This window comes from Malania oleifera, chromosome 4 (genome assembly GCF_029873635.1).
Source record: "Malania oleifera isolate guangnan ecotype guangnan chromosome 4, ASM2987363v1, whole genome shotgun sequence".
Lineage (NCBI taxonomy): Eukaryota > Viridiplantae > Streptophyta > Magnoliopsida > Santalales > Ximeniaceae > Malania > Malania oleifera.
The window spans coordinates 54048217-54067625 of NC_080420.1; the positions used below are offsets into that span (position 1 = coordinate 54048217).

The following is a 19409-nucleotide window of genomic DNA, read 5'->3' on the forward strand; positions in this document are numbered from 1 at the left end:
CCAAAGGGAGATCTCTTAACCTGCAATCCCTAATAAATGAATCAAACTTGAGCATACTCGCAATAGGTCTACCCCTCCCCCCCTTTTTTTCTTCTCTTTAGGAAATATAACCGCATTAAAATCACCTCCCATGACATCTTACTAGACTCCAACAAAATAAAGAAGTGATCGGATGTAGCCCTAGGAAGAGTGGTATGAGAGAGGTTTAGAACCTCATCCTCCTACTCAATACAAAACAAAAATCTATCCAATCTACTAACCACCGCTCTTACTCGCCCTACAAACCAAGTGAACAAAGCATTCCCCAAAGGGAGATCTCTTAACCTGCAATCCCTAATAAATGAATCAAACTTGAGCATACTTGCAATAAGTCTAGGCCCCCCCCCCCCCACCCTTTTTTTTCTTCTCTTTAGGAAATCTAACCGCATTAAAATCACCTCCTACCATTCACCTAGGTGAACAAAATCCAAAGATAGAGCAAAGCTCTTCCCAAAAAAGAGTTCCTCAAAGTAGGTCTAGAAGGTCTATAAACAAAAGAGACGCACCACTGCCCCCTCACTATCACTTCAAATAAAATTGAACAAATAAAAAACCCCGCTAAAGAATCAACTTTTGAAATAAAGCGTCAATCGCATAAGACAAGAAGACCCCTGAAGCACCATATAAAGGCAAAAATTCCCAATCCCTACAACACCCATCAGAGATAATCTTCACTACGCCGCAATCTATCAATTCTGATTAAGTTTCCTAGATAAGGACGATATTAGGGGAATGCTTATCCAAAACATCCCTGATCAAACCCCTCTTCCTCAAACTACCTAAACCTCTCACATACCAACTGACTATTTCATAATCTAATGCATTCACCACCCTTCTCGAAACCTTACATCCCCCATTGTTAATTGAAGACACCAGATCTTTTAGCTCCTAAACTTTCTTCTTCCTTCCCTTATATGTCCTAGGGCTCAAACCCAACCTAACCAGGCTGCCAACAAGGTGTACCATTTCCAAACCTATGTCTTCAAGGAGTTTTAGAGGGTCTAGGCAGTCTCTCTCACCTCCCTAAATGCTAGGATCACAACCCTACCCCTAGAAAAGCCATACTTATGGCAAAGAGTTACTGGAGAAGGCATAGGTTGGATAGGGATGGAAGAATGCCTTCACCACTTTTAGATATGCTAGGGTCCCCTGAAAGAACCGATTTAGATACAAGGTAGGGACTGATCCCTGGCCAAGCAAAGTTTCCACATTAATTAAAGCTCTCACCTGGTCAAAATTATGCTTAGAAGAATTTATACCTACTTGTGAAAGATCTAAATTCAAGTGAAGGCTTACACTCTCCATTTGTGGCGAACTTGATTTCGAAATTTCCTCATTATCTACACTATCCTCTTCAAGATCTTCGTTGGAAGCTTCAAACAATTGATTCAATCGTTCTTCATCAAATTCAGCTCTTATTTGATCAACCAAAAGCTCCTTAAACTCGCACATCTACCATCTCTTCATCTGAATCATAGTGGATCGTCTTCTGTAACCCCTTCAGAAGTCATGTTTGTCGTCTTTATATAAGCTACTGCTGAAGGATCAGCTCACGTCAAGATTTTTGCTGATCATGAATTCCTATTTAACAGAGTGCTCTGCCATAGCTTCTCCTAGTAACAGATTGTCCTCTAATCTATGCCCTTCTAAGTCTTCTAATTTCCTTTGTTAAGTTAGCCCTTCTCCATCTCAAATGCAGGTCTTGTTTGCTACAGCTCTGAGTTTGAGCTCTTAGCATTAGGGCTCTAATTTTCAATGACCGATACAACTTTTGACTTTTTTTACTTGGGTGGCTCGGGCCTTTGAATTTCTAGCATTGAGATGGGATGCTTGACAAGGAAAAATAAAAAATAAAAATAAAAATAAACCCTATCCCCTATGGTTGTGAATTTTTGACAATCCAAAATTTGTCCTCGAAATTGAACCTCCTTTGATAGCATGACATAGGATATACTCAGCAAAAGTTTATGGAAGACACTTCTCTTCCCTCTCTTTTCATCTAGTCTGATGTTCAATGATCCATAATCCATGCACATCCAACTGACATTGTTAGAACTAGGAGTCTCAACTATGGGCGACAAGAAATCCAACCAGGCAGCGAGAATGGCCCCCCACTCCTTTTTCTAATCACCATCTAGGATGCGTATAGCAGGAAGAAACTTTCTATAGTATTTCTCCAAGCATAAATAACTACTTTGCCATTTTCAAGAATCTTTAGACCCACACTTTTCTTAGCCTTACTAAATCTGGCTCCATGGTGATTCTCTACAATTCCTACATTGGCCTCGCAAATCATTCCCAACATCTTAAGGACTCAAACGAGTTCCTCCTTCTCCAACACGATGCATAATACATGCTTTTTACTAGCATATTCCATAATGTCATATGTCACAAAATCCACCTGTACTACAGAATGCACTTTCAATTTTGAGAGTAGCAAATTCTCCCAACCATGTAACGAGCACCTAGGAGGGGATTGTGGCTAGCTAAGAAGTTGAGGGGGAAAAGGCATTTAGAAAAGGTGGCAGACAGCGAATAGTAGGCAACCTCTTTGACTATTGAAGATAAGAGCTCACTTTGGGAACTAATATAACAAAGGTGTCGCAAAGCTATGGTAGTTCTCCAGTTGGGATTTCGATCATAGTGAGGGCCTCAGCACTCATGTGTAGGTTTCAAGCTTCTCTCGAAAATAGAGAAGGAAAGTTGAGGAGGAAGGAGTGTCAGGGAGGGCTTGCAATAGAGACAAGAATTGATGATTAGAGTGAGGGGACAACTTCGAGAAAGGAGGAGAAGACTTTCAGTAGAGAGGATGGTTAGAAAGGGGCTATGAGATTAAACGAGAGATGAGACGCCATGCTTGAGGGCTCGAAGGGCAAGGACAAGAATGTCGATAGGAAAGCATCGTATTACTTTCCACGATCTTTTATAACAAGCCAAACATTAGACGACCCAAACCTAGGCAAAGTTTCATGAGATAAGTTAGGAAACGAGCCCTCCGATTCATCTGTTACCAAAAACTTATAAATACAAATAGCAATCAACCAATCACGACGACCAACAAAGTAATGCTTTTTGTTTTGATAGAAAAAGAAGAGATTTCATTAATAAGAAAAGAATTTACAAAGAGAATACGATATCTCCCATAAAAATATGGAAAAATATAGAAAAAAAATTAAAGAAAAAAACAAATAAATACTATGAAATATCAAAGCAAAAGATTCCTCCATTCTTGTTAAAATTTGAAGAACTAGCTCCTTAAGAATCCAAAGCCAAATGCACCATATAGAGGCCAAGTATTGAATATGCTCCCAAACCAGTTGCCAATTCAATTTTTTCCTTGAAGAAAACCGTGTTTTACGCTCCAACCATAATCTCCACAGCACTGCAAATATACTGCATTCAAAAAAGCAGAGTCCTATCCTCCCTTCTTCCAAAACCCCCAAAAGAAATTGCCAACATCCCTTCCACCAACGTTGGACAAACCCAAGATTCTCCCAACACACCATAATTTATTCTAGATGTTCAAAGCAAACTCACAATGTAAGAACAAATGAGATGCCGATTCAAATAACAAAGCACACAAACATCTGGAGATAAGACCTTCAAAAGTCTCTTGATGTGCAAGGGATAATCAATATTGAAAACAAAGATGTAGTCCCAAGAGGGGCGGTGAATTGGGTTATTAAAATTTCTTTCAAATCTTTCAATGAATTTTTAAGCCTTTTAATTCTTTCAAAGATTTCAATCCACAACCAACCAATTCAAGTAAACAATCAAACAAAATATATTCAATCAAGATGCAAAACTTTGATAGATTCAGCTTTGTTGTATGTAGCCCTGTGTATATGATTTATATTCAAGCCCTATAGTGAATGTGAATTTGAACCAAGCCCTCTATATATGAAATCATTCCTTCAATGCAAACCACAACTCAATTCCCAAACAACTCAGAATTTAAATAAACTCTTTAGTTAATTTTTCTTTGGGTGTTAACCAACCAACGTACTTCCTTTTGAGATTTCTGCAAAAGTTTGATCAACCAACGTATTCCCTTTCGGTTTCCGCAATCCCAAATCAAAATTAAACTTTAAGTTTATTTAACTTCCAAATTACATAGTTTGTATAATTAAGAAAATTAAATCATCCACACAGTTTATATATGTTGAATGTATAGAGAGTAAGGGAAATAGAAAGAGACTGAGTTTTTACGAGGTTCGGCTTATCCCCAGCCTACGTCCTCGCCTTTGGCAAACCACCAAAGGATTCACTAAAACTAGTTCATTTGTCAGGCGGAACAACACCATTTCCACACTCCTTTAGTAGGCTAAAGCCCGCCTCTCCAAGTGATATCCCCTCACTCGATCACTCCTTCAATTAAGCTAGAGTCTACCTCTCTAAGCGATAACCCCACGCTTAGCCAATGATCCAAACACCTTAGAACATCAAAGAACTACAAGAAACACAAGATACAATCTATGTACAAGTATACTCTCACAAAGAGCAAGTTAGTACAATTTCAGCACTATATACTTCAATGTAAAAATATCAATATGAAATAGAATTGAAGTTCAAGTGTAGAATTCACCAAATTCTTTCTTGGATGAAGATTGGCAGTAGAAACTCATAGCAAGGATCAGCACTTCAGAATATCTTAGCAAAAGAGTTTTGCAATGAGTGAACAAGAGAACTTTGTAAGAACAAGAGTGCTTTCAGCTTATCAATCAGATTTTTCAATTCTTGGTGCATTTTGATTTGCAAAACCATGTATTTATAGGCTTTCAAAAATATTTTCGTGTTGCCCAAGAGTACTTGGAGTATCTTCCAAGTTTTTAGAAAATTTGGGGCACAAGCAACCTTTATTTCGAATTTAAAATATTTAAAAAATTTGCCCGTTAACAGCGTTCAGATGACTGAACATTCGGTGTCAGTCTTCTGAAGTTCCTTAAAGTTTTGAAAATATTGAACTAGACACAGGGTCAGACGTCTGAAGTTAGGGTTCAGACTTCTGAAGTTTCTGGTTCAGACGATTGAAGTCAAAGTTCAGTCTTCTGATGTGCTAGTGCCTATTTTTGTGTTTCACCAATAAATCTTCAGACGACCGAACTTAATCTTCAGACTTCTAAAGTAATTTTTCAGACGACTGAGCTTAAACCTCAATCTTCTAAAGTCATATCTTCAGACTTCTGAGCAGCAACTTTAGTCTTCTGAACAGTATACTTTCTGGATTTTTTTATTTCCATTTCAAAAAATCTGTTTTGCTCTCTTTCTTTGCTCTTTTATAAACCATTTTCCGAGGTTTTTAAAATAGGTCTCTAAGTCCATGAATTACCCCTAAAGAGCTTCAAATAAAATTTCAAACAATATTTAAACATTAAAGCACTTACATAAAGACTTCTAAGACATTTGACATTTTAAACACTTAAATCTTCATGCTTGTTTTGGCTCTTTCTTGGTCTTCAAGCTTTAATATTCTTTGAGCTTTCTCTTTAACATCATGCTCTCATATTCTTCAAGCTTTCTTTAAATCATCTTTGAATCCATGCTTTAAGCTTCATATGATCATCCTTCTTTAAAGTATAACCTTTCAATGGATCCTTGTGAACACTTGACCTTACTTTCTCTAAGTGAGTCCTAAAATGCCATCACTTAACCAGATATGTTAAGTTCCCACTTGTTTTTTAGCATCAAAGCAGGATTTTAAGCCTTGTAAGGCCAACAAGTATTGATTCTATTAAGAAGCCTTAATCTTTGGGGAGCTTTGGCTTTCCAAATACATAAGTATAAAGGAAAACAAGAGTTGGAACAGGTAAAAAATTCAAAAAAAAGATTTACAAGAATATACCCTCAAATGATCCAAAGCCCTAGATTGTGTATCCCTAGCTAAAGAAAGATGACAATTGTTCAATACAACAAGAAGACGGAAAGCTCCATCACCTCTTTGTGGTTTAGAGATCTTCTGAAATGAAAGTTCCAAGAAACCAAAGGGCTAACTGAATCAACCACAAGGAAAGAAATCATACTATCTTGCCCTGAGCACAATCGAAAGAGATGAGGATAAGATGTGGATAGAACATCATGCTCCAACCACAGAAAGATAAGGGGTAAATCTAAGAAATAGATCTCCATGGACTCTACGATAAACATCGCAAACAAACATTGGTATCCCACCCATTCACACCCTTCCCATGCTTACTTCTAATCACATTATGCCAAAGGGAATGATATTCTAAGGGAAAATGTCATAACCATTTAGCTAGGAGAGTGATGTTTTTACACACCAAATTTCCAAGACCCAACTCTCCCTCCATTTTAAACCTAGAGACCTCATCCCACCTTGCTAAGAGATCACTGAAATCCCCAACTCCAGACCATAAGAAATCTCTCATTATTTTCTCAATCTAGTTTGCAATATCCATTGGAATTCTTCTAATAAAACAAATAACATAAGGGAATACCATGAATAAGAGTGATTCTACCCCCATGGGAAAAGAATACCCCCTTCCAACCATCCAGCCTCGTGACCACTCTTTCTACTATCGGATCCCAAAACTCCATAGATCTAGGATTGACCGTCAAAAAGACCCCTAAGTAAGTCAAAGGCCAATCTAAAGGATCACACACCACCCCATAAGCCGGCTCCCTAGCTTGCTCAAAAGAGACATTGATATTTGGTAATCCACTTTTCCCTAAATTGATTTGAAGCCCTAACACCTTCTCAAAGACATGGAGGATACCCAAAATACATCTAAATGAAGGGCTATGATAATCTAGAAGAAATAGTATCATCCGCAAATTGAAGACCAGCCAAGTATTTTGAGCATTGCCCTACCACAAATCTCTCAAGTCACACTCCCTCCTAATAAACTCATTAAACCCTTCATACCAATTGCTACCTTAGACAGTCCTCCCCCCCCCCCCCCAAAAAATATAAAAAATTCTTGTGTGAAAATTTAATAGCACAAAAATCAAAAACATCTAACAATTCCCCACATAAAAAACTCCTGAAAGGAGAATTAGGACCATAAATAGACGTAAAACACCAAAAAAGATCAGGAGAAATAGGACCATAAATAAACATACATTTAACCTCTAATTGAACCAATAAAGAAAAGGACCCAACAAACTTACCAACAAGAACAACTTCAGCACCCCACATAATAAGAATACCTTATAAAGAACCACTAGCAAGCAAACCAAACCAATTTTTAAATCTAGACTCCCAAACATTTAGAACTAAGAACTCATCCGCATCCTTGACTTAATTTTTTTATGAAGCATAAGCACATCAAGGCACAATTGAATAGCACGAACCTAGTCTTAAGTCTCTTCCTAGATCACCCAGATGCCTAACAGTCCAACTAAAATATCTCCATCTAAAGATCTTACAAATCCCATCTTTAATTCCCCTACTATCCCCATAGTTAACAGACCTAACTAGCTTTTTCAAATTCCCTTTCCACTTTTTTTTTTCACCTTTCTCACCTTTGGCCAGCTGAATAACCAATATGAACCTAACTCATCTAAGAATGGTCTCTAGAATACATACCACCACCATGTAGAGAATCAATACACAAAGTCCTCCTTCAAAGTAGGAAGATTACTAGCCCATTAGAGTTCATAACCATCTTAGAAACAAGCTCATTCATTTTCAAATAGAGGATTAGCACAAAAAGAGAACAATTTAAAAACAAAAGAGTAATCGAGCCTCTCAACAAAGGTACTTGTATCTAAAATCTTATTTGCCACCTTCTCTCCAGGATCTCACTTCCAACAAGCAGCCTATCCCAAAAGCCTCATCTCTCACATGTAATGATGTTCCCAAAAAAGTATTTTTGATAGCCAACACCTAATCCATTTGATAGCTTTCCCTCACAAAGAACATTGAGTCTGCTGTAGAAGTCATTGGCGACAATAGGACATCAATAAGATCCCTCAATCAATCCAATAAAAGATTATCATCACTGTCAGGATCATAATCAAGCTCCAACCCCATAATCTCATCTTCCAAATGGGAGAGATCCTTACTAGAATCCCTTACAGCTGTTGAAACAGATTTCTTTCTTGAATCTAGAGTTAATCCTAGTACTTGTGCCAAACCTGCAATAGTGGTTTTCACGACTGCCCCATGTTGCACCATTGAACCCATTTCAAAGTCCCTTTTCTTTAGGTTAACTATACACTGTTTCAGGTTTGATAAAGTAGCATCTACATGCCCTTCGACCAAGTGAGAGATAAGGAATCAAACTTCCTTGTTTGGGTCATACTTTTTAATATTCCTTCGCTCCACCAATAGAACCACGTAAACAAGTACCCTTGCTTGCATCCTTCATTTTATGGTGCACATGAATAGTTCCTGCATTTTCGTGCAACCATTGACCTCGTGCTATAGCCATTGTACTAGTTGCAATTCGAGGAAGAAGAGAGCAACAACTAGTCAAATTAATTTTCAAGTAGAATTCACACTATATATGTTGTACAACATGTGGCCTTTTTCCATTTCCATCATACTAGATGATTCATGAGGAAAAAGAGATCTATGAAAAGATACAAGCTCCAATCAATTAGCCTTCGAAACCCAACCAACATTCTTATCGATAAGCACCAAAAAAATGCTAGACTAAATCTATTTGGCCCAAATGATGTTAACATAGCCATGTTATTTGGTCTCGCGACTTCAAGCTCCTTTCTACAATCAACTCATTTCCATTCACCCACTACTCCAACATCCACATGTAGGCCCATTTACACTAGCCCCATCTCTTGTTGGGGCATTACAAAATATGAACCAAAAATGTTTCCTTCATCTTGGATTTGGGCTAAAAAATCATGATATGCCAGTTTGTTTTTCCCTTTCTTTTGTTGCACCTTTGCTCTAATCCATGATGGCAATTGACCATGGGGAAACCTCCATAATTTCCGGTAATTTGCAAGGTTATCATATTTGGAAGCTGAATGAATGCTGACTAATCTTTTTCCCTTTCCCTCCACACACCTCTGCCTTGTGTCGTCCTATCCACTTGAGAATATCGACATTGTATGTATGTATTGACAACCGGCAACAAGTCACATCTCTTCACTTTTGAATCTAACCATTTTGCTTCCAAATGACTTTCCCTTGCATGAGAAAGTGCAAATACTGATGGAAAATTCGTCAACCAAACCTCGAAAAGCCTGCTGACAACCGGATGTTTTGAAATGAAATTATTAAAAAATTTCTCAGGGAGAGAATCTGCCATTACTATTCACCAAGAATCTCCAAAGGGTAAAAAATTTAATGATCGTTGCGATTCCTCACATATATGGGTGTACAAAAATTACCAAAAATCGAATCGAACCGGACCAAAATCAGTTTTGGTTCGGTTTTCCAGCCTTCGATTTCGGTTTTGGTTTTAGTTCTTGAAAATATAAATTTTCGGTTTTAGCTTTGGTTTCTAAGCAAAAACCGAACCAAAAAGCTAAAAAATCAAAATAATTAATATAATAAAATAATTTGTATATTTACAAATGTCACTGACTCACCCCTCCCAAAACATTAACCCTAAATAAAACCCACAATCGCCACTGTGGTACCAAGAATTTTTTTTCCTTGTGGTTTTGCTTAAATGCAAAAATAAGATCGTACTTCCCAAAATATCCAAGTTAAATGTCCTGTCTGCACTAAAACTATGGAACTCCATATCTACTCATGGTTTAGGGTCTATACATAGTGCATATATAGTTTTGGAGCTCCATCCCAAAACTTTAGAGCTTAAAACACCAACTGGTAGAGTGAAAGGGCAAGAGCAGCAAATTAGAAGTTATAGCATCCAAAAGGCATCTAGATAAAATGCGTACTTACATATTAAAAGGCGTGCATATGATTATGTGTAGGCATGTGGAGCTTAATAGATGTAAAATAGCACACATTTAAGCGCACACACACAAAAGAAACAACAATAAGAATAAGAAGCACATGCACACTCTATTGGTTGTAAGACCTAATTCCTTCCTTCAAGACTCCATGTCATAAGTCAAGCTTGTTTAGGGTCATACTTGCCTATGACCGGTTGTCTTGTGCACGATGGGTGGATGAGTCATGTAAATACTAGTATAGAATTTAGTCTTTGTGTAAAGTCATGCCTTAGTGAAAAGAGGGAGTATGACACTCTGTCATATTGATGTTTGATATTTCCTAGTGTCACAATAAGAATAGCATAGAAAGCTCTTTAGGAGAGGGTAAGTGTTCATCAACCTTGTAAAACTCATTACATATCGCACATGTGTTTAGCCTACTTGCTTCCCTCGCTAAACACACATTGCAAAGTGTAATAGATGAATTACATTACTTTACGATTTATTGCTCGACTCGTGTTTACTTTGACCATTGCTCACTGCTTCTGTACAATTCAATGCTTAAAAATTTGTTCATGGGGTGAATCTGCAGTTTATTTTTGGTTGATTCGTTAAGTTTGTGTTCTACAACTAGTGCCACACGGTCCTTTACATGATGTGTTCAGAACATGACAGTTGGTATAAGAGCTTTGGTTAATTGCTTCATGATTCAGTCTCCATCAAATTCAAACATTGTGTGAAGCATTTGTGGGTGAACCATGCTGTAGATTAATAAGGAGAGATTCAACACACTAGAGGCATAGGAAAAGACCATCAACCATGTGTCCATAGAGGTCACCCAACTTCTGGAACGTATTGATGCCTTGGAAGGATCCTAAAATCATGAATTGTCCAAAGATTTTTGTGGTACAATGGATGCAGGGGCAGCATCAAGGTTCTGCAGCCATGGTAGAGATTAGAAGAAATAAAAGAGAGGAAGGGAGGAAAGAGGAGATAAAAGAGGGGAACGCACGTTCAATTCCAATCCAAATTCATCAATAACTACTTACATCATGGCTTTCACACACTATTGATAAGAAAGCCTCTAAACACATGAAATTACACACATACCCCTAAAACTACATTACATTACAAACATAACCCTAGAATACACAATTACTACAAACAAGCCCCCAACATAAATAATCCTAACACAAGCAAACTACATACATACTTAAACCACTAAATAACTAAGAACATTTGGGTTTCGAACCCAATAAACCATTCACCCTATTCTTTGACATAGGCCTCCTATTTGGGTCAAAATGATCCATCCAAACAGCTGCTTCACGTCCTACATCAATTCCCTCCTTCCGAAAAGGGAAAGTACCAAGGAGTCCATCACCGTGAATAGAGTCATCTCGTTTCATAAGAAAGGAACCAGCAGTACGCTTCAACTTGGTGAGTGGAAGAATTCATTATGGCATCAGCTTATACTTCTTATTGTCAATAAAGAGGGAATAAGAATTCTTATATCCATCATGTTTCGCCTTCCTATCAAATAACCATGATCGTCCCAAAAGGATGTGACAAATTTTGAGAGGAAGGATAACACATTGCACCGACTCCATAACGGAACCAATCTTGAAGGTAAGTAACCAGCAATCATGGACCTTAAAGCTGGTATTATTCATCCGAGCAATTTTGTATGGTTCTAGATGAAGCTCAACTTCCAAATTTAACTTTTTTACAGCTTCTTCAGAAACTACATTTGTGCAACTACCAGGATCAATAACCAAAGAATAAAGTTGTTTTTTGCGTATCACTTGAGTTTGAAACATATTGGTCCACCTCCAATCCTTTCTCTCTTTAACCTTGTGGGAAGAGAACATATGTCAAAGCACTAAACTAAACAAGTTTTCAAATTGCCATCATCATCTAAGTCACTTGGAATTTCTGTTTCAGCTTCAACTACTTGAGTATCATCATCTTCTTCTTCTTTTTCAGCAACAGCATGAATTGGCTAGGGAATTGTGCAGCTCAATGTCCAAAACCTTGACATTTAAAGCATTTAAGAGATGGTTGGCTCTTAGAAGTTGTTCCGAAATGCTCAGGAGTCTTCCAAAAGGTATTAGTCTAAACACCTTGTCGACACCAGATTCCGGTCCCAGGTGCGCCGACGGATGAGAAATTAGTTATCATGGCAATCCCCAGACAAGCTAGTTAAATGGGGGTGGAACAAACTCGAAAAAATACAAAAGATAAAAACTGCCGAGTAGCCACCTCTATTATTTTTTTACAAGGAAAACAAAGAAAAAACACAATAAAGGTCTACAATCCAAAGAAAAAAGGTTCGGTAGTACATTTGTGTGTAGGTAAGGTGGTAGACCAACCATTCTAAGGGGGACTAGCCATCCAGCAACCTACAACATACAACACCCGTTTAAAGAATGGTTATCGCTATGTATGTGTCCTAATTAAGAAATAAAAAGAAATAGAAAGAAAGGAAGGAAAGTCCCCTTTTAGATCATCTAATGAAGAATCATTTTCCAAGAGTCCGAACAATAGGGCTAAAAGCCTTGACATACTCTTGCATGAAAAGGGGGAATTGGCCTCATAATACCCTAAATTTTGAAAAAAGAGGATGATGAAAGAGTTTTGATTGATTGCCTAAGATTTGAAGATGACTCATTCCTTTGGAAGTACGATTTAGAAGAATTCAACATCAAAGTTTTAATATCAATAATGGATTGGATGATGTGAATGATGTTTCTGGTTAGATTTTTGAATAAGTGATTGAAATTAAAAAATTAGTGTTGATGGAGTAGAGGACTCCTTGATTGACAACAAGCTTTAATGAAGAATCTAAATAATCCAACATTAATGAAGAGTTGAAAATCTCAAATTGATAATCAAGGTTTAATGATAAGATAAGGTCAACTCATGAAGGAGGATTCTGAAAATCCTTGACTGGTTATCAAGGTTTTAATGCAAAAATGAAGTCAAACCTTGATTGGAGATTTGAAAATCCTTGATTGGGGATGAGGGTTTTAATGTCGAGATAGAATCAACGCTTGATGGATGACTTGAAAATTTCTAATTGAAGATCAGGGCTTTAATGCAAAAATCAAGTCAACCTTTAATTGGAGATTTGAAAATCCCTTATTGGAGATCAGGGTTTTAATGTAGAGATTTAGTCAACTCTTTAATTAAAAGCTTGGGGATCTTAGATGTCTCAATTATTCTAATTGGATTGAATATCCTTAATTAAGGCAATCATCATTTATGAAAAGGATTTAAAATTTTGAAAAGGGAAGATTTTCAATTTGACAAAAGGGAAGTTTTTGAAAGACTGCTAAATTTATTATTGACCATTAATGGTAAGGATTTGAAATTTTGAAAAGGGAAAGTTTCCATTTTGATAAAAAGGAAGGTTTCAAAAGAATTACTAAATTCATCGTTGGCCTTTAAAGGAAGGAATTGAAATTTTGAACATAGAAAGTGTGAATTTGGACAGGAAAAAAAGTTTGGAAAGTTGTTAAATTGAAAAGGGTTTTAAAAAACACATTATTTCTTTGGGAAAAAGATATTCCAAATTCGTTTCAAGCTTCAATCCTATAGTGCAAATGTCAACTATGTTCGCCCATAAGGGTTTAATGGAGAGCACATGCCCCGTGCCTAGGGTTGAGAAAGGGGAGAGTACCATACGGTGAGACTCCCCTGACCATCCCATCATCAGCTAGGTCAAAGTCTTAGAACAAGTTTGGAAATCAACAAAAGCATGCTAGCACTAAAATGGACTTGACAACAAATACTCTTAAAATGATCCTCAAGCACAAACAACCTAAGGAGTAACTCATTATTTTAACACACCTTCAATAAGTTCATATCAACAAGACCAATTACATTCATCCTATAAGAATCTCCTTGAAGGTACTTATCAAGGTAAGGTTGCTCCTCTATAACCAGTTGGTCATGGGTTCGAGTCCAAGGAAACAGCCTCTCTGCATAAAAGTAGGGGTAAGGCTGCATACACTGTGACAGCCCTCACCTTACCGTCGCAAAGCATGGAGCCTTATGGCCCAGGGACACCCTTTTCATGAAACAATGGATATTCATTGCATTTATATAAACCCTCATATTAGACACAAACTACAACCACTCATACCATTCACCCATTCAAAGAATCATGGAAAAATAACTTGCACACAAAGCATATTAAAACCACTTGAGCAACGAACGATTATCATCAAGCTAAAAATTATATTCCTTTCATGCATTCATTCAAACCAAGAAAGGCAATTTGATTTAATCAACTAAAGATCAAGGATATAACGACCATGCATGATTTAAATCAAGTGAGGAGAAGAAATAATAAACCTAACCCTAATCACCTTGCAGCCACCAAGGCAGCCCCAAAGCAACTGTGCAACCATGCAAACCAAGAAGGCAATCTGATTTAATCAAACGAAGGAGTGGATGCATGGTTTGTAAAAGAGAAGACCAAAATAAAAAAACTAAACTTAACCACCTCACAGCCACCAAGGCAGCCGCCCAAAGCAGCCATGCAATTATTCAACACCAAGGAAGCAAATTAATTCAACCAATGGGAGACAAGCATATTACATCAATGCATATTTTTTCACAACCAAGAAAAGAAGGCTGCTGCTGCTGTTCGCAGCACCCTTGTAGCCTTCTAAAACTGCCAAGAAACAACCCTGGCAGCGCCCCTCCCCCCACCCCCCTCCTTCGGCTGCTACTTTCAACCCTAAGGCGGCCCCCTAAATGAAAGCCCTAATCTGCAAATCCTAAAACCCCAAAACAGCATCTTCTTTTTGCTGCTGCTCACAGCCCCAAGGAAGCCATTACAACACCCAAGCAAACAGCTCCTCCCTGCTGCTGCTCACAGACCAACGAGACCAAAAAAAACACAAGCAAGAAGCCCCCTCATGCTGCTGTCTACAGCTGAAAACCCTAGTCCCCTAGCTGCTGCTGCCACCCCCAGAGCAGCTTCTGCTGTGATTTACAGCAGCTGTATTTGCAGCCACAACAGCAAAGACTCCCGAGTCCCTAGAAATCCCTAGCCTCCTGCTGTAAAACAAAAAAAAAAAAATGATCCTAGCCACTACTAGACCCAACACAACCCCTTGCAGCAGCTCATGCTTGCTGCCTCAGCCTTAAAAACCTTCTCAAACCCTAACCTAAAAAGGAAAGAAAAAAGGATGAAACCCTACAGCCATCAACCCTTACCTTTCAAGGCTGCCACTGCCGTGCCATTTCAAGGTTCCAATACCACACCCGAGCACACAAAGAACTAAAACCAAACCATGAACATCTAAACAACAAAAATACTACTTTCAAAGAAAAAAAAAAGATTTCTATAGTCAAGAGTTAAAATCTAAACAACAAAAATACTTGTTTCAAAGATAAAAATAAAAAAAGAATTCTACCTTTAAAGAGGTAATCTCTTTCTTTCGTGCATTTTCTTCTCCTTTGCAACCATAGCTTTCTCTCCTTCTCTTTTTCTTCTCTGCTCCCTCTCTTTTCTTTGTATAGCCAGACTTCCTCTCACTCTCTTTTTGTTTCTCTCCCTTATGACCGTCCCTCCAATCTCTCTTCTCCCCCCCCCCCCACCTTTTTGTTTGGCCATGCCCCTTCACTCTCCCTCCTTTCTTTTTTTCATTTCTCTCTCTTTTATTGCTTGGCCCTAGCCTCCCTACTCTCTCTCTCTTTTCTTTATTTCTATGCTTTAAAAAAAAATTATATTCTCTTTTTCTCTCTCTAAAGCACTCTCTCTAGCTCACCCTCTTTTTCTCTCCCCCAAGTGAGCTCCCCTTTTCCCTAGCTCTCCCTCTTCCTATTTATAGGCAAGGAGAAGAAGCCAGGGTTTCTTAAAAAATTATGGGCAGGAGTGCCTTTGGGGGCCAAGATTAATTGCAACACTGCCCCTTGGGCTCATATAGGAAGCTCTTGGGCCCCTTGCGGCCCAATTGGGCTCCTTAAGACTACAAGGAGCCTTTTTAAATTTTAAAGAGGCCCTTTCAAGGCCCCAAAGAGGCCCTATGACCTCCAATTAAACCCAAAGAAGCTGCACAAGTCCCTTAAAGAGCCTCCAAATGTAAAATAAAGTCCTTTAGACTCTCTTTTAACTCATTAGCACAAGTAATGAAACCCCTAGGTCAAAATGGGCATCGACACACCTTTACCCAATTGCTCAACTGTCTTCTCGCATACAACTCCACTAGCACTCTTCTCAAACTGAAGGGCTAATGTAGCTCTAGGAGGATTGTATTGCATGTCCTCAATCTGAGTGGCAACCAGTGCTGCATCCCCAACTGTAATGAGATGACATGCAGCAATTTTGGAGACAATATCTAGCTTTGACCCTTTTCTGCACAATGCTATCATAACGTCCTCTTTCCATTCTATATCGGCACGAGTAGACAAATGATAGAATCTACTAGTGTACTCCATCACTGTCTTTTCTTCTTCATTTAAATCAAAGATCTGAAGATGAACACGCTGCTAATAATTGGGAGGCACAAATTGCTGCTGCATGGCTCACTTCATCTCATCCCACATTGTAATCCCACCAAATATCCTTCTTCTAAAGATCTCCCTTTGTTTAATCCACAAAATTCGAGCAGCTCCCTTCAATTTTGATTCATGAAAGTACAACTTTCTAGCCTCATTCATGTCATACCATCAGAAATAGCACTCCAAATAATACACCCAATCATCAAATTCATCAGGAGAACCATCACCATTAAAATCTGAGACTTCTAATTTAATTCCTTTCCTCAAATGATTATTGCAGCCGTCACACAACTCAAAAGCATGAGGGACAGCAGCTATTCCACAATCTTGTTTGGTAGGAAATTCCATGGGCCTTTTACCTACGGCTGCAACTGCGATTGTTAGCCAGTTCAAAGAACCAGTAATAGTCTCCAAAGCATTTTTCATATTTTTTACCCTACCCGATAAAAACTCCACCTTTGCAGACGATTCAACATTGGTCACCATGATGCAATTATATGAGACAAATCACAAACTTCACTTTCAATTATTTAAGAACAATCTTCAAGTCACCTTTAATCTTGAGTATCACGCAGAAATGAACCAAATTCACTAAAAAAACTCACAAATTGCAGCAATAAAACCTGATTTTTTTAAGCTGGCAGCGGCATTTTCTAGCTTCTTATAGCAAATTATCGTGTTACTTGCACAATTTCAAGTTAGGAACCAAAAATATCATGCTGCAAGTAAAAATACCATGAGAAAACACCAATTTATCATGGCTGGGAATCAATTTCTCGTGATTCTGGCAGCAGGAGAGGAGTTCATCCATGAAATGAAGTTATAGCACGACACATCCCAAGGCTCAAGCTAAGACAAAAACTCAGTTATACCAATTGTATAAACCTCAATAATAAGTGATCCATGCAAGTCATTTAACATTAGGATCGAACCAAAGATCACAACGTAAAAAGACATGGTCGGACAATATCTAGTATTTGAAGGAACATAAAATAGCTTAATACTACTCACTAAAATTTCAAGTTAGAATCTAGCTAAACGAATTCAATCTAAGCCAAAAATATAAGTTGTGACAGATATTGCAAAAGAGAACAATTCCAGCTCCATCTTGCATTGCCAAACAATTGGAGTATTTTTCAATAGATTCTCTCCAAATTCCCCAGTTTGAACATTCAAAATTAGCAATCAAAGTAAATCTAACAGAAGAGGCTAGGGGTGAAAACCAACAAATAGAATAGGATAAAAGGACTTGACCATGCCCATGGTCAATGCAAGCGTGGGATGCTGTGGTTCAAGTTGCCTGCATGAGAACCTCGGATTAATGGAGGGACAACTTTGACAACTATTGCAGGCAGGGTTATACATCTGGGGTTTAACCTATCACCAAATGCTCAATGAGAAGAGGGCTGATAGGGCTTGTGGTGATCTGGTTCCTATAATAGGCCAAATGCACTCTAGAGAAGTGATAATAATCAAGATAAAGAGCTTGAATAAGGTGATTGCTTATAAATCACTTCATTTTTATGTCTTCAGATGATGTGGGACAATTCTTTTTCCATCTGATCACCCTATGTCACCCAAAAATGAACAAATAAATAAAGGAAAAGATATACTGTCAGCTCACTTTGCCACTGCCAGAATACTGCACAAACTGTCACAAATTTGCAGAATTCCATTTAATTGTATCAATCTCAGATAAAAACGATCAAGATAACGAGAGAGAGAGATTTCAATCCTTTTTTGCACTACTACACATGTAGACCATTTATTCTCAGTATCTTTTACGTTAAAAAACCAAATATTCAGAATCCAAATTAGCCCGTTAATCTCCTGACTAGTAATAAAAATTCAAACCACAAAAGACAAAAGCAATGAATACTATTGCCATAATCTTGCATAGCTTATACACAAATTCACTTAATATCCTACAGCTAAACAATATTCCAGATTAACAACCCACTCCAACTCAGGCCAAAAGAGAAAACAAAAACAAAAAACAAATATTCTCAGTCGAAGCCACTAACTAATACCCGGTCAATAAATAAGAACAGCCGCAGGGAAATTTTACCAATCAGAATACAGAAATATCCAGAATGCTCAAACCTTTTTAAGGGCAAGAGCGAGGCGTTTACTGTCAAGCTTGCCGGCCATGGCGTCGAGGTTGTCCCTGGCACACCTAAAGGCACGGTTCTGCAACGCAACGGACATGTCAGAAGCCCTAACTCGAACATTTAAGTGTTCATGCTGTTCCTGCTGCTCATTTGCCTTCTTCTTCTGTATCAAGCTGCTCAAGAACTTGCTCCTCCTCTCCAGCTCTTCCTCCGCTCCCTCCATTTCAGTCCCCTCTCATCCCCCTGCTTCCCTCTCCCGAACTGAGATTGCTTGAATCAGAGGAAAGGCGGTCGATGGGTTCGCGTTCTTCGAATTTCCATTTCCAAAACTTTTAAAAACATCTTTTGCTTTTCGTACTTTTTTGCGCAATGGAGTCGAGGGCGTCGTTGGGCTCAGCGTAGGCCGTAGAAGGCAAAACCGTGGTTTAATTATTTTTTAAAAAAATACAGCACTGATCAAATACAAAGCGGACTGAAGGAAGAGTGGTGTTGATAGACCGATCAAAGCCTGTCCCCGCGATCCCTGGCTTCTCGCGATCTCCGGCCGCGACGTCTTATTTTTCGTTGATAAAAGTGAAGTTTGTCGTTAATTTTTTATTTTTTAAAGTGTGATTTATTAGGATGACTTTTTTGTCTTTTTATGTATTTTAAATAATATAATAAAAGTCAAGTTCAACACATTCCCTAATAGTTTTTTTTAACTTTTGAAAAGTACAGTTGGAGGGTGAGACTTTTTAAATCATGTTCGTAAATAAATTATTCTTAATTTAGTTTGAATGTTATAATAAAATTATTCACATATTCTAAAATGGCATGCCTCTTTTCTAGTTATTTTAAATATTTTAATCATTTTCCTAATTACATGTCAATAACCAAACTGTCGCAATCTAAGCCGCAAGCATTTTTAATGTA

The 19409-nt window shown here is 38.0% G+C and overlaps 1 protein-coding gene across 1 annotated transcript in view; it reads right to left on the minus strand.

Moving 5' to 3' along the window:
- LOC131153270 (dynein light chain 1, cytoplasmic) overlaps positions 1-19107 on the minus strand; it is a 39483-nt gene extending 20376 nt beyond the window's left edge. Inside the window, exon 1 of the mRNA XM_058105471.1 lies at positions 18490-19107. Within this exon, the coding sequence (XP_057961454.1) occupies positions 18490-18720 (231 nt within the window). The 5' untranslated portion in view covers positions 18721-19107. The remainder of the gene's footprint in view (positions 1-18489) is intronic.
- Between the last annotated feature and the right edge of the window lie 302 nt (positions 19108-19409).